This window comes from Saccostrea cucullata, unplaced genomic scaffold (genome assembly GCF_032062105.1).
Source record: "Saccostrea cucullata isolate Sc308-1 unplaced genomic scaffold, CSIRO_AGI_Scuc_v1 ctg963, whole genome shotgun sequence".
NCBI lineage: Eukaryota > Metazoa > Mollusca > Bivalvia > Ostreida > Ostreidae > Saccostrea > Saccostrea cuccullata.
Genome location: NW_026940323.1, coordinates 102,275 through 115,607, shown reverse-complemented (window position 1 = coordinate 115,607; position 13,333 = coordinate 102,275). Strand labels below are relative to the sequence as shown.

Sequence of the window (13,333 nt, the reverse complement as noted above, 5' to 3'; positions counted from 1 at the left end):
AGTTGTTTAAACATCATAATACATGTTATCACTCAACTACTGTTCGTTGACATTATGACTATCAAATGATTTCGAAATTTGTAAATTATTTGTACAGTTACATTGAAGATAAAATGCCATCATTGCAAAGCAGATGTTAGGTAAATCTTGATTATTTTCATTTTTATCATGTCAGGATTTTACAATAAATGAAGAACCCCTTAATTGAATTAATAATGAAAAGAAAATTTGCATCTTAGTAAAGTAGCTACATATAAATCATAATTATAATTATAGCTGCTGTCATCAGAGGGTCAAAAGGACCTACAGAATGCAGGCAATTTTCAAAATTCATTTAAAATTAATCATAATTGGTCATCATCTATTATGCCCTTGGCTATAAAAGTTATGAGAGATTTCAACAGTCATGTATGTTTGGACAAAGTTGCCTTCAAGACGAGTCTAGAGGTAGGCACGCAACTTGATTTAGCAAAGAAAGTATGAAAAACTTATATAGTACATGTGCTATTGCTATTATATTGTATAACCTTTCATTAGTATATATCAGAAAAGCAAAATTACTTTGTAAGTAATTTTAATCACATGTCTTCCTTAAGTTAATTTTTGTGTTTCAGTAAAAAGTAGCCTTTCATTGGGATTGTATTGCGTGGCTAAAGGAGCGCTGAATTTATTTTATTTTTTTATTTAGTTAAAGAATATGCAGCGTTTAAAGATAGCATGTAAATTTTTACAATCATCTTTTTTGCGACATGAAAGACATCGGATTGTAAAAAAAAATACTCGCAACTAGGTTAAGGGCTACCCAAAGGTAGATGAGTGTATGCAGAGCCTCAGGAATTTGATTATGACGTCACAGTGAAATTGTACAAATGAATCTCGGCGAATAAATAATAATTTCCTTTTTCATATACTTTTACGTACTTTGAATACTCATAATTTTTGTAAATATTAATCAATGTGTAACTTATCTTGTCATTATAACACTATTTGAATGTAAAATCAAAGCCAACTTGATCTCGCCGTACTAACAGATATGACGTCATAGGCTAGTTGACACGCAGTTTCTCCGTACTTGAGACGCGGATCAAGCTATTAGTGGAACTTGAAAATATCAAAATTAAAACTAAATAAGCGAGATCTGATTAAAATTGACTCATATTTTGATGCATTAATCTATAGATCACAGTCTTATTTAATTGATAACTATTAGATCTTCTATAAAGCTGCAGTCATGCTTTTTTTTTTATATTAGAACGTACTACAATCAAAGGTAAGACCCCTCCAAAATCTCAAAAGTTAAACGATATCCGCTTGATTATTAATCATGATATTTTATACACATGTAGCTATTGTCCCTACTATATTGAAAAGTGCTGGGAGCAAATTGTGCGCTGTCGATTTTTTCCGTAACTTTATATTTCTTCAATGCATATAGTGTAAATACACAAAGTTTATCAAATGTCGGCTAAATTTTATATAATTCCTCGTCATGGAGAAGTTGCATTTTTTTGGTTTAAAAATTTGTTTTAAAGAAAACGCAATCAATTTCATAGTGAAAAATTATCCGTACATCCTTGAACTTTTACGATATTTGTATCCCTGCATATTTTTTTCTAATTTTAATCATTTCACGTGACAAACAGCTGATGTACGTGAAGTCTCTTTGGCCAAACTTGGTTGAGACCCCACATATAGATATGCATTAGTATAATTGTCATTGAATTAAAACTCATGCTAATAAAAAAAATATCAACTTTATATTGATTTTTTCAGAATAGTTTAAGGCATATTTCCTATGGGCGGCCTTAAACTAGTTGCGCTTTAAATCCAATAATATCAATAATTTTATGCATTTATGAGTTATATAAATTTACTCAATATACTGGACACATGTCTCGGTTTGTAGAGATACGAATAAGAAATATTATACAGCCAAAACTCTGAGAAAAATACACGTAGGAACTGCATGTACACTTTCTTCGGTTTTTTCTCCTCCATTCAAATTTTCTTGAAACGAAGTTTTTGTTACGAAACAGATTTTCAGTAAATATGAATTATCTAGGTACATGTATCTTAATTGTTTTTATAATGTGGATATACTATATTATATGTTAACCCTTCGCACGGTCAATGAAAATACTACACTTTAAATATATACATTTATATATACATATACATATACATGTATTTCTAATGTGATATTTTTTTATTTACAGATGCAGAAGCTATTAATACTTTTCTTCTTTTTGTGTTTGATTTACATCGCCGATTCATGCATGGATTGCCGGAGAAATGGCGTAAGTTATAGGAGTAACAGCGACTTTAGCTTTGATGAGGGGTGTTACCGCTTTAATTGTCGATGCAACTGTGACGGATCATGGAACTGTCCATCCCTTAGGACCCAAAATATCTGCCGAAATCCCTCAGGATCGAATCGATGTCAAAAATGTCAAACAAAAGGGAGAGAGTACCCAGGAAACAGTAACTTTAGTTTTGATGAGGGGTGTTACCGCTTCAATTGTCGATGTAACTGCGATGGATCATGGAGCTGTCCCGCTACGAGGACACAGAACATCTGTCGACGCCCACAAGTACCAGATAGGAGCTGTCCAGGATGTACAGTAAAAGGGAGAAACTACCCTGCCGGGCAATTCTACTATGACGACGTCTGCCTCAGAATTTTCTGTAAATGTGATTGTAACGGGTCATATAGCTGCGCTTCCGATATGAACATCTGCTAAACGTTTAATTGCACATGATGGACATCCCCAAAGACTACTAAAGTTTCAAATTTATATTTGTATTGAAGTTTTAGTAGATAAAAAATTAGTCGTCTTTTTTATTAAATACTATAAACACTTGCAAAATTAATGAATTATATTAAGGGGGACCCATGTCGTTCTACGTCATAGCAGCGTTATTTGACGTCAAAATAGTGACGTTTCTATTATACCTGTTGACTTTGTGATTTAGGCTAATTACATACACAAGTTTCAAAATGAAAATGTATTCATCATGAATAATTATTATAGTTTTTTGTTAATATAGAGTATGTTACTATTAGAATTCTCTTCCGTTGATTGATAGTTCGTGTCAATTTCGGTTTTGAAAAGATACGACAATAATATGCTGATATAAGCGCAAAAAAAAAAGACAAAGAAAGCGGCTTAAATCAGGAAATATATTTTAACTTGTAAATTCAGTTTACATTAATTGTTTTTCCTCGATAAAAAATAAAACAAATTTTAAAAATTGTACTTGTACCTATATTGCTTTAATATTGATCAGTAGATTTAACTGTACAATAAGTATTGGTTATTGTTATATTCTATTTTTATCATCTCATCGGAGGGATGCGCAACTTTCACCTTAATGTGCCTAGTGCAACCCTTTTTTTATCGACGAAGGTCAGAAGCAGCCGAGATTCGAAGTAACGAGCGCTCTATCTACTGAGCTACCGTTTCCGCTACATAATAACCGAATCCTTGATTCTAGATCAGTTTCTCTAAGCACTGCGCCACCAGAATAAGCTTGAAAACTTCTGAAAACTAAAGGGATTTTTTTTTAAGAATTGTAAATGTTTAAAAATGATAATGTTTTTTATAGGTTAATTGCTTAACTTTTGTGACGGTTAATTCACTAAAATTTTGAAAGAGAGTTGGCTCCCTTGTTTTGAACATATCTTATTGAACGAGTCAAATGGATTGGAAACAAGTTCCTGCAACTTACAAGTTCCTCTCCATAAATATAACAATATGCCATGCAAAAAATACATTAAAATATAATAATTATAATATTTTCAAGTGATGCAATTAAATTTAAAATCTACATGTTTCAGTAATAAATCTATGGACAGCAGCAAAAATATTAATATTAATTGATACAGGCAAATCTCTGTCACCCCATAATAGTAAATTAGTGTCAATAGCAACCAATTCTTCAAGCATGAACAGATGGTTATAAAGATTGTTTTTAGCATTTGCATACTTTGTACAGGCAAAAAAAAATAATGATAAACATCTTCATACTCTCCACAGGAACAAAGAGGACTGTTTATAATATTGCGTTTATATAGATCATAATTAAGTAAACAGTTGTGTCTTAGTTTAGTATGAAGTATGTTTGTGTAGCGTTTACCAAAAGAAAAAGATGTTGGCGGATTGATGATTTTTGTACAAGCTTTTAAGTTTTTACGGAAGGAATTAATTGAGATGGCTTCTCTTGTACCTAATTTCAATAAATTCCATTGTTTCACGGCGTCTGGCACAAATGACATTTTGAATAGATCTAATCTACATCTTGGAATAATGAACTGTTCTTTATTGCGGGTATTGTATTTTGATACATTTTCATGCTTGTTTGGTACAATAATATTTAAATATTCAGGGACAGTCCCTTTATGTATTTTGAACATAGTAGACATTTTTGCAACATAACGCCTAAATTTTAAAGTTTCCCAACCCGTCTCTAAGTAAAGTGTTTCAGTAGATGCAAAAATAGGAAGTCCGATGACAATTCTAGCCGCAGCTAGTTGTACTTTTTCCAGCTTTTCAGAATCTTGTTCAGAGCACCCATCCCATACTTTAGAAGCGTATTCGAGCATTGGTCTAATAAATGTAGTGTACAATATTGAAAGGTTATTTCTACTCAATTTAAACTTAGTTTTTTCAAAAGCCCAAGTTTTTTATAAGCATTGTTTACAATACCGTCAATATATGCAGACCAGCTGAGATTCTGTGACAATAATAATCCCAAGTGTCTATGGACTGGGATGCATTCTAGCCTATCTCCTTTAAAAAATAATTTTGGCATAATAGAAATGGCCTTTGTGTTAAAGAAGACTACCTTTGTTTTAGATGGGTTAAATTTTAGAAGCCATTTATCTGACCATGATTCTAAAATGTGTAAATCGTGGTTTAGCTTGTATTCAAAGTCTAAAATATTGTATGAACATTGTTGAAGCGAATTATCATCAGCAAATAATCTACACATGGACATCATATTTTCAGCAACATCATTTACATTTATCAGAAATAAAAGTGACCCCAATACAGAGCCCTGTGGTACACCTGCATATAAATCAAGTTTTGAAGAGAACAAATCCTTATACATTACTTTGTGTGACCTATGATTTAAATAACTAAAAAACCACTGGAGGATATCTTCGGATAAACCATAAGTTTGTAATTTAAAAATGAGACCCTTGTGCCATACTCTGTAAAATGCTTTAGACAAATCACAAAAACCATACAACATACTTTTCCTTCATCAATATTTTGTACGTTTCTAGTAATTGATACACAGTAGAATGTCCTGGTAAAAAACCGGCTTGATATCGATAAAACAGATTATTACCGTGAAAATAATTGTACACATGTTTAAAAATAATTCTTTCCATAATTTTACTAACACAAGATAACACAAGATAACAGCGACACAGGTCTATAATTTGAAACCAAAGAGGGGTCATTTTAAAAAGAGGAATAACATGAGCTACTCTCCAGAAAGATGGAAATATTCTATCTGACGGGGACCTGTTGTATAACATACAGTGCAGGGAACTAATTTTGTTACATAAACCAGCATCAGGATCAGCATAAGTAGGATCAGGATAGAACTAGCATCAGCATCAGCATTTAAAAAAACAGCATTACTTGGATCAGCATCAGCAAGCAAAGGATAGAACTAGCATTGACCAAAGTGAAAACAGATAAAGGAAAGTCATTTAATACAAATTACAAATAAAAATTACCCCAAAAATTATTTTTAATGGCTTAAAATAGCGATGCTGTTTTTGAATTATCCACTTCCGGCAGGATAATCCTACTTCTGGTAGCATTACTAGCATTGACCTAGTTTCAAACCAGCATCAGGATAAGGATAAAACCAGGATCAGGATAAGGATAACTAGCATCAAAATCAGCAAGCAAAGGAAGCATCAAAATCAGCAAGCATAGGAAGCACCAAAATCAGCATTGATGCTGTAACAAAATTATTTCCCTGCACTGTAGAGAGTGGTTTAACAACAGACTGAAGGGTAGATTTTAACATTTTATGACTTATACAGTCGGGACCTATAGCTTTGTTCACGGGAAGTATTGAAATAATGTCTGATACTTCATGTTCTTCAATTGATATTTTACAAAATGTGCTACTACATAGATTGTACATGTTTGGTAGTGTTTTGTTTGAATCATCAATAGTAAAAATAGATGAAAAATAAAAATTTAAGGCTTCAATTTTGTCTTAGCCAGATTAAGCCTGTACCTGATAAATAGAATAAACCGACTGCAGCTCGATATTCTTCTAGTGAGTTACCCATTGTCTATCTTTTGATATGTATAATTGTATGGAAGTATAAGACCGCAGTCTGAAAAAACAACAGTTGACCACTGATGACAGTTGCAGTATAAATTGTGTAGCTGGTTGTGTATGAGCTTAGCCAATAGAACAACGTACATGTATGTACAAAAAATTACTAGACGGAGAAGCATAGATGTGGTGGCATAGTTGTGGGTTTAGAATTGCAAAAAAAAAACAACCTATATATATAGACAAATATTAAAGGCTATATTAAAATTTATTACAAATTTTGAACAACATTTTAATTTATGAAACAAAATGCAGATTTTGTTTGTCAACTGTTCGTTGTATATAATATAGGTATTTATACACAGACAATCACATTTAATAAATATCTGGAAAGGACGGATGTCAAAACTAACGGATAGATGCTATCACTGCGGAACGTGGCCGAACGGACAGGTCGTCCTCCTGTCTGATGAGATATGTTTTTTTCTTATTATCTCGGATGCGGATTTTTCCGTTTGATGACCAAACCTTTAGTATTTTATGCTGTCGGCAAAGCTGGCGACACATATATAGAAGTTTGTCTCGACGCTTGGTGAGATCCTTGTTGATCATCACATGCCTTGTTTCAGGATTCGCTTTTAAGCTTTCGTAGCTTTTAACTAGCATGAATTTCAGATCGGCAGAACGCAGTCTTGCAATTATATGGTCCCGATCGTCCGCCTTGATTCGATTGCTCGTTTCTTGGTGCCCCTACCCTGTGCGACGTCACGATATCATCTCGGTTGAGGGAAATTCCGGCAATAACAGTGACACCCAAGATGAGGTTGGCTCCCTTCTCTCGAGAGACTGGCTCAAAGTGGCCCGACTCAAAATGTTTATACCTACAGGATATACAAAGTAAATATTTTTTTTATGCATTTTGAAAAAAAAAGATTCTTAAAAATTAATATGATTAAAAAAATTTCAGCGAAAAAAATTCTACCCACCTACCGACGCAAAATCTTAAGGTTGGCCTCATCATTATCTTTGCCTAGGAAATGTGCCTGGGCGACTCGGGTGATATTAAGTTTTCAAAAGCAAAAATGTTATGATTTTCATGAAGAAAACCATGAGAATTTTGATGCTTCTAAATGAATATTTTTAAAAACTTTCTGAACGAGGGTTGGTTTAAAAGTTCGTGGTATTTTTTTCTATTTATTTATCAGAGAAAATAGTTGAAAAAAAAAGAAATAGGAATATAGACACTTATTGAATTTTTTAAATGAAAAAAAAAGTTTATATCTTTGATTGACACTCTTTTGCAGTTGCCAAGAAACAGATGTTTGAAAATGCGGGGGAAACCTTCACTTATTCATTATCATTATTATTCTGAATAAGTGAAACGAGAAAATAGCGCTAAGTGACATAAAAGAAGGGAATTTGTGTCATAATTACAATTGCTTGACTTTTTATGAATCTTTATGTAAAAACTATGCTGCTTTCAATGTAAATTTAGTTTTTTAGAATGATTTATTGTTTAGCTTTAAATTGTAAAAAAAGCGTCCGATTAAGTTACGTTTTGTGAACATTTCAAGAGCTCTCGGACTTACACGCGTATATTACTGATGCATGCTGGATGAAAATGAATGCATTAATTTGTGACGTTACAAATTCAAGGAATAAATTAACTTTCATGGAGGTTGATTACATGTAAAAGTGCGTTCGCCTTTTGGGGAGTCTGCTGTTCCTCGTAGACGTTGCTCGATCTCAGAATTCTTTTAGGAAAATTGAATCTGGATTTGGATTTCCGCGAGGGGAAATTATTCTACAGAGTCAGTCCTTCCAGCTGAAATCTTGGGATGGGGGGGGGGGGGGGTACTCCAACAATACCTTCTACAGTTACCTTTGACAACAATAAATTTAATTTCATTGTACCAGTTTTTTTATGCGTTCTTTAATTCATATACATAAGAAATATGCATGTATCGATGTATCGTCAAAGCACAATGACATAGAAAAGTTCATTATTCGTGTCTGTGTTGGAATGGAATCAAGCTTTTTAGAGGCAAGAAAACTTCTGATTTTTACATAAGAACAAAAACTATCAAACTGTGAAAATAGCTTCTTTCACTGGAAGTGATAGTGGTTCATCATGCACAGCACAGCTTTCCGGATGACCTCCACTTTAAATAAATTAAAGGTTAAAATGAGATATAATTATGTTAAACATGAATGTCAACAAGTTGCTTAATGATCGTAATACATGTCATCACGCAATTACTGTTCGTTGACATTCTAACTATGAAAATGATTTTGAAATTTGTTTGGACAGTTACACTGAAGATAATATTCCATCATTGCGAAGCAGATGTTATGTAAACCTTGATTATTCTCATTTTTTGTGTCAGGATTTTGCTATAGATTTGAAGAACCCCTTAATTAAATTAATAATGAAAAGAAACATTGTATCTTCGTAAAGTAACTTACTCATAATTATAATCATATCTACTGACTGTCATCATAGGGTCAACAGGACGCAAAGACTGTAGGCAATTTTCAAAATTCATTCAAAATTATTCGTATTTGGTCATCACTTATCATGTCCTTGGCTATAAAAGTTATTTGAGATTTCCACGGTTCGTGTATATGTGGACGAAGTTGCTTTCAATACGAGTCTAGAGGTAGGCGCGAAACTTGTTTAACCAAATAAAGTATGAAAAACTCATATTACATGTACTACTGCCATAAGCTTTCATTAGTATATATCAGAAAAGCGAAATTACTTTGTAAGTGATTTTAATCACATGTTTTTGTAAGTACAGTTTTTGTAGTTTCAGTAAAAAGTCGCCTTTCATTAGGATTGTTTTGCAAGGATAAAGGAGCTCGAATTTATTTTAATTTTTTTTAAATTAAATTTAAAAATCTACAACTTTCTCAAATAGCATATAAATTTTTACATTTTTTTGGCAATATTTACATGCAACGGGAAGGAAATCGGATTGTTAAGAAATGCTTTTAATCCAATAATATCAATAATTTTATGTATTTATGAGTTATATAAATTTACTCTATATACTGGACACATGTCTCGGTTTGTAAAGAAACTAATTAGAAATAATGTACAGCCAAAATTCAGAGAAAAATACATCTTTAAAAATTGCTAGGAACTGCATCAACACTTTCTTCGGTTTTTTCTCTTCAATTCAAATTTTTTTGTCACGAAGTTTTTGTGACGAAAAGGATCGATTTTCTGTAAATATGAATCATCTAGGTATTGTTAATTTTTTTTTGTAATTTGGATATACTGTGTTAACCCTTCGTACGGTCAATGAAAAAAAGTACATTTTTAATATTTCTAATCGGACACCATTTTATTTACAGATGCAGAAGCTATTAGTAATTTCCTTGGTTTTGTGTTTGATTTACACCGCCGATTCCTGCATGGATTGCCGGAGAAATGGGATAAGTTATAGGGGAAACAGTGACTTTAGTTTTGATGAGCGGTGTTTCCTCTTCCATTGTCGATGTTATTGTGATGGATCATGGGACTGCCCCTCCTTCCTGACCCAGAACCTCTGCCGAAAACCCACAGGATCCAATCAATGTCGAACATGTCAAGCAAAAGGGGTAGAGTACCCAGGAAACAGTGACTTTAGTTTTGATGAGGGGTGTTACCGTTTCAATTGTCGATGTAACTGTGATGGATCATGGAACTGCCCCGCTACGAGGACACAGAATATCTGTAGACGCCTACCTACAAATACCAGATAGAAGCTGTCCGGGATGTACAGTAAAAGGAAGGAACTACCCTGCCGGGCAATTCTACTATGACGATCGCGACGTCTGCCTAAGAATTTTCTGTAAATGTGATTGTAACGGGTCGTATAAATGCTCTTCCGACATGAACATCTGCTAAACGTTTAATTGCATATGATGGACATCCTTACAGACTACTAAAGTTTCAAATTTATATATGTATTGAAGTTTTAATATGTGAAATACCTAGTTGGTTTATTTTGTCACAGAACGTTAACAATCTTGTTGAAACGTTCGCTTAATTAATGAATTATATCAAAAATACTCTTGCAGGCCTTGTTGCTATTGACCTTTATTTTGGAGAATGAAAATATTGAATGATATATGGGCATTAAGAAATCTGTTAAGATGAAGATGAAAACATTGAACGAAAATGATAAATTAAATTAATTTAGAAAAATTCAGCCTGAAGAATTAAACTTCAGTCATCTAATACCCCATTCATTCAACATGATTTGCCTACGTCAGTATATTTTACACATAAATAAATTTACTCACATATGCAATTTTTGTCGTATGAACTAATTTACACATATGAAAATTCTGCACAGTTGAGTAAATTTACACCTGGACAGGACTAGGTGCAAATTAACTTTTCCATACACTTTGTAGCAATTTATTAGTTCATATGTGTAAACTTTTTCGTATGAACACGCAGCTAATTTACAGATGCATGTTTTTGGTTTTCTTTATTGCATAAACATCCATTTTAAGTTTATCCTCGGTTATGCATAGGCGTGTAAAATATACGTCGGTGAACATGGTGGCTAGAAGGCAAACTCTAAACAAGGAGTCATTATCTCCTCCGAGATAAATTTTCGCATTTGCAAAAGCGAGTTCAACTTGCATCCTTTCTGGCAAACCTTTGTGTATGTCTATTAAAATATATCTGGGTTGCAAACAAGTGCCCTATAAGATCAATAATTAAAGGCCTTACAATACAAGTTGTCTCCTTTGGACTGCTCCGGAGCCGTGATATGAACATGCATCCCATCAATCGCTCGGGGCCCATTACCGTTTAGTTTTTCTTAACTTTCTTCTACCTTTCTCTGTTTTTAATTTAGGCGAGCTACTCACATATAAGTTATCATATTCAAGCAGATATTTTATAATGACTTCGGACACTTAATGTACTATAATTTTTCCAGCACTAAAAAGATATAATATAATATGATATAGTCCCATGTCTGCTGAAGACGTCAACCAGTATGGCAACAGTCACCTTTTTCTTTACATTCAACGGCTCTGCTACAGTCTTTAGGTCCAAGGCCAAAACATTTTCGAACATTAAAAAAAAATGATAAATTTTCTTTCTTCGTGTGTATTTTCTCATACCATTCTTTGTCCTTGAAGTCATTAAGTTTGTTTTTTCGTACCAATAAATCAGTAATTCGGACACCCCCTTAGTTTCCTTAAGGACAGTTCTCAAGTTTGTTTTCTACCCAAATAGTAAGGAAATACCCTTTTCCATAAAAAATCATAATTCTTAATCTGTCTATCTCCTTATTTTATATGAAAATATGATGTTTTACTTATAGTACATAGATCTCGTCTGAACGCATAACAAATTAACTTTGACATATGTGTGTAGATTAACTTATATGCAAATTTGCACACATAAGCACAAGTTTGTCGTATGAATAGGGTTTAGTCAGTTGCGTGAGAATGGCTGCAATTTTTACCTTTATTTGTTACTTAGCTAAGCAGTGATAGATGTCCTTGTCAGCAATTACTGCGACACTTGCTATCAGCCATCTCGATTAAAGGCATCATTTATTCAATATTGCCGATACAATGAAATTGTCAGCAACTATGATTTATCATTGAATCTAATTCTGATTGACATTTTTCATACTAATTATTAGTTCATTATTAAAACAATGAATCAACGACGGATTTTCCCGATATTTCCCAATCATGACAAGGAACACATGGCGTGTGCGACCGGTCGGCAAGGGATGCTCAGTCCTCTCTGGCACCTGATCCCACCTCTGATGCTTTGGAGGTCCGTGATTGCTTTACAGTATCTTTAACTGATGATTCAATAAGTCTATATACAAGAAATACATCTACATGACTTTTAAGTTTAAAACTCTTTGAATTTTAAATCATTACCTCGCCATTTTTATGCTAAAAATAATCTGCAAACTGGCTATCGCCTGTAGAGTAGCTGTTGTTGGGAAAAAAATTTTGGCTACAAGCTGATAGGAAACATGAGTCATGTTGTTAGGCAGATAACATGCAAAGAAGTATTAAATAACCAGTATACATATAAAAACAAGACGTCTATAAACTGCTATAAACTATAACACTCCCAATGTGCAAAAGTGGAGGCGAAGGAATTAATCATGTGAATAAATCCGAATCTATATTTCTCGAGGATATTTCCTGTTATATGTGGATTCGATACATTAGAGTGATCCTAAAATAAGAGACATGGCATATAAATTAACTTTTTTCTATCGTCAACTTCACTTACTTATGCAGCAAAATATCTTCATTGCCTGTATACGGAGTTTATATATGTCAGTTGATTCGATACACAAGATCATGCTCTATGAACATTGTATAAACAATTTTTGAAAGGAGGTTAATTATTACAAAAGGTGAGGAAACAAGAATATCAACTTAAGTTCTATGTTCGATACAATGACCTTTTCAGTAACAACAATTTATCTTTGAGTCTTATTCTGTCTGACGTTTTTCATACTTATTATAAGTCTATGATTTATACATTGAATTGACGACGGATTTTTCCGTTATATTCCGATCATGACAAGGAGCACACGGCGGTTGTGCCCGGTCAGCAGGGGATGCTCACTCCTCCTTGGCACCTGATCCAGCCTCTGTTGTTTCTGTGGTCCGTGATTGCTCTGATCCTATTTTGTATTGTTTTATGGACTATGAATTCTGTTCGTTATCTCCTTATTTTTCATTTCACGCATAAGATTTTTCATAAATTCTGCTTCATATCAACACAAAAATAGGTCTGCTAATAACAGGACGCAATGGGTATCAGTGCGATTTCAAATTGATCATTTCTCCTTCACTACTGTTAAAATCTTAGTGAGTGGTAAAGAAAGAGGCTTGGTTGTACATTTACTGAAATCCGATTAATATCTTTGTTTGTAAGGATTCTAGTCCTTATGACGTTTTAGAATTCAATTAATACGTATATGGGAGTTCAAAATCAGTTTGGTTCTTTGAAATATTAAAAATATTCAAA

General features: G+C 33.2%; 1 protein-coding gene across 1 annotated transcript; it reads left to right on the top strand.

Annotated features, from left to right (window-relative positions):
- Window positions 1–366: 366 nt before the first annotated feature.
- Window positions 367–2,972, top strand: LOC134255117 (kielin/chordin-like protein). The gene is made up of 2 exons (XM_062737636.1): window positions 367–447; window positions 2,217–2,972. Exons 1-2 carry the CDS (start codon window positions 367–369, stop codon window positions 2,739–2,741), a joined length of 606 nt encoding a protein of 201 aa, XP_062593620.1. The 3' UTR covers window positions 2,742–2,972.
- Window positions 2,973–13,333: the final 10,361 nt, after the last annotated feature.

Bases quoted from the DNA above. Each gene is read 5' to 3' on its own strand.
- LOC134255117 (XM_062737636.1), top strand. From the start codon at position 367: ATGCCCTTGGCTATAAAAGTTATGAGAGATTTCAACAGTCATGTATGT. The intron at 448-2,216 runs GTAGGCACGCAA...TTTTATTTACAG, and splicing joins CCTTCAAGACGAGTCTAGAG to ATGCAGAAGCTATTAATACT.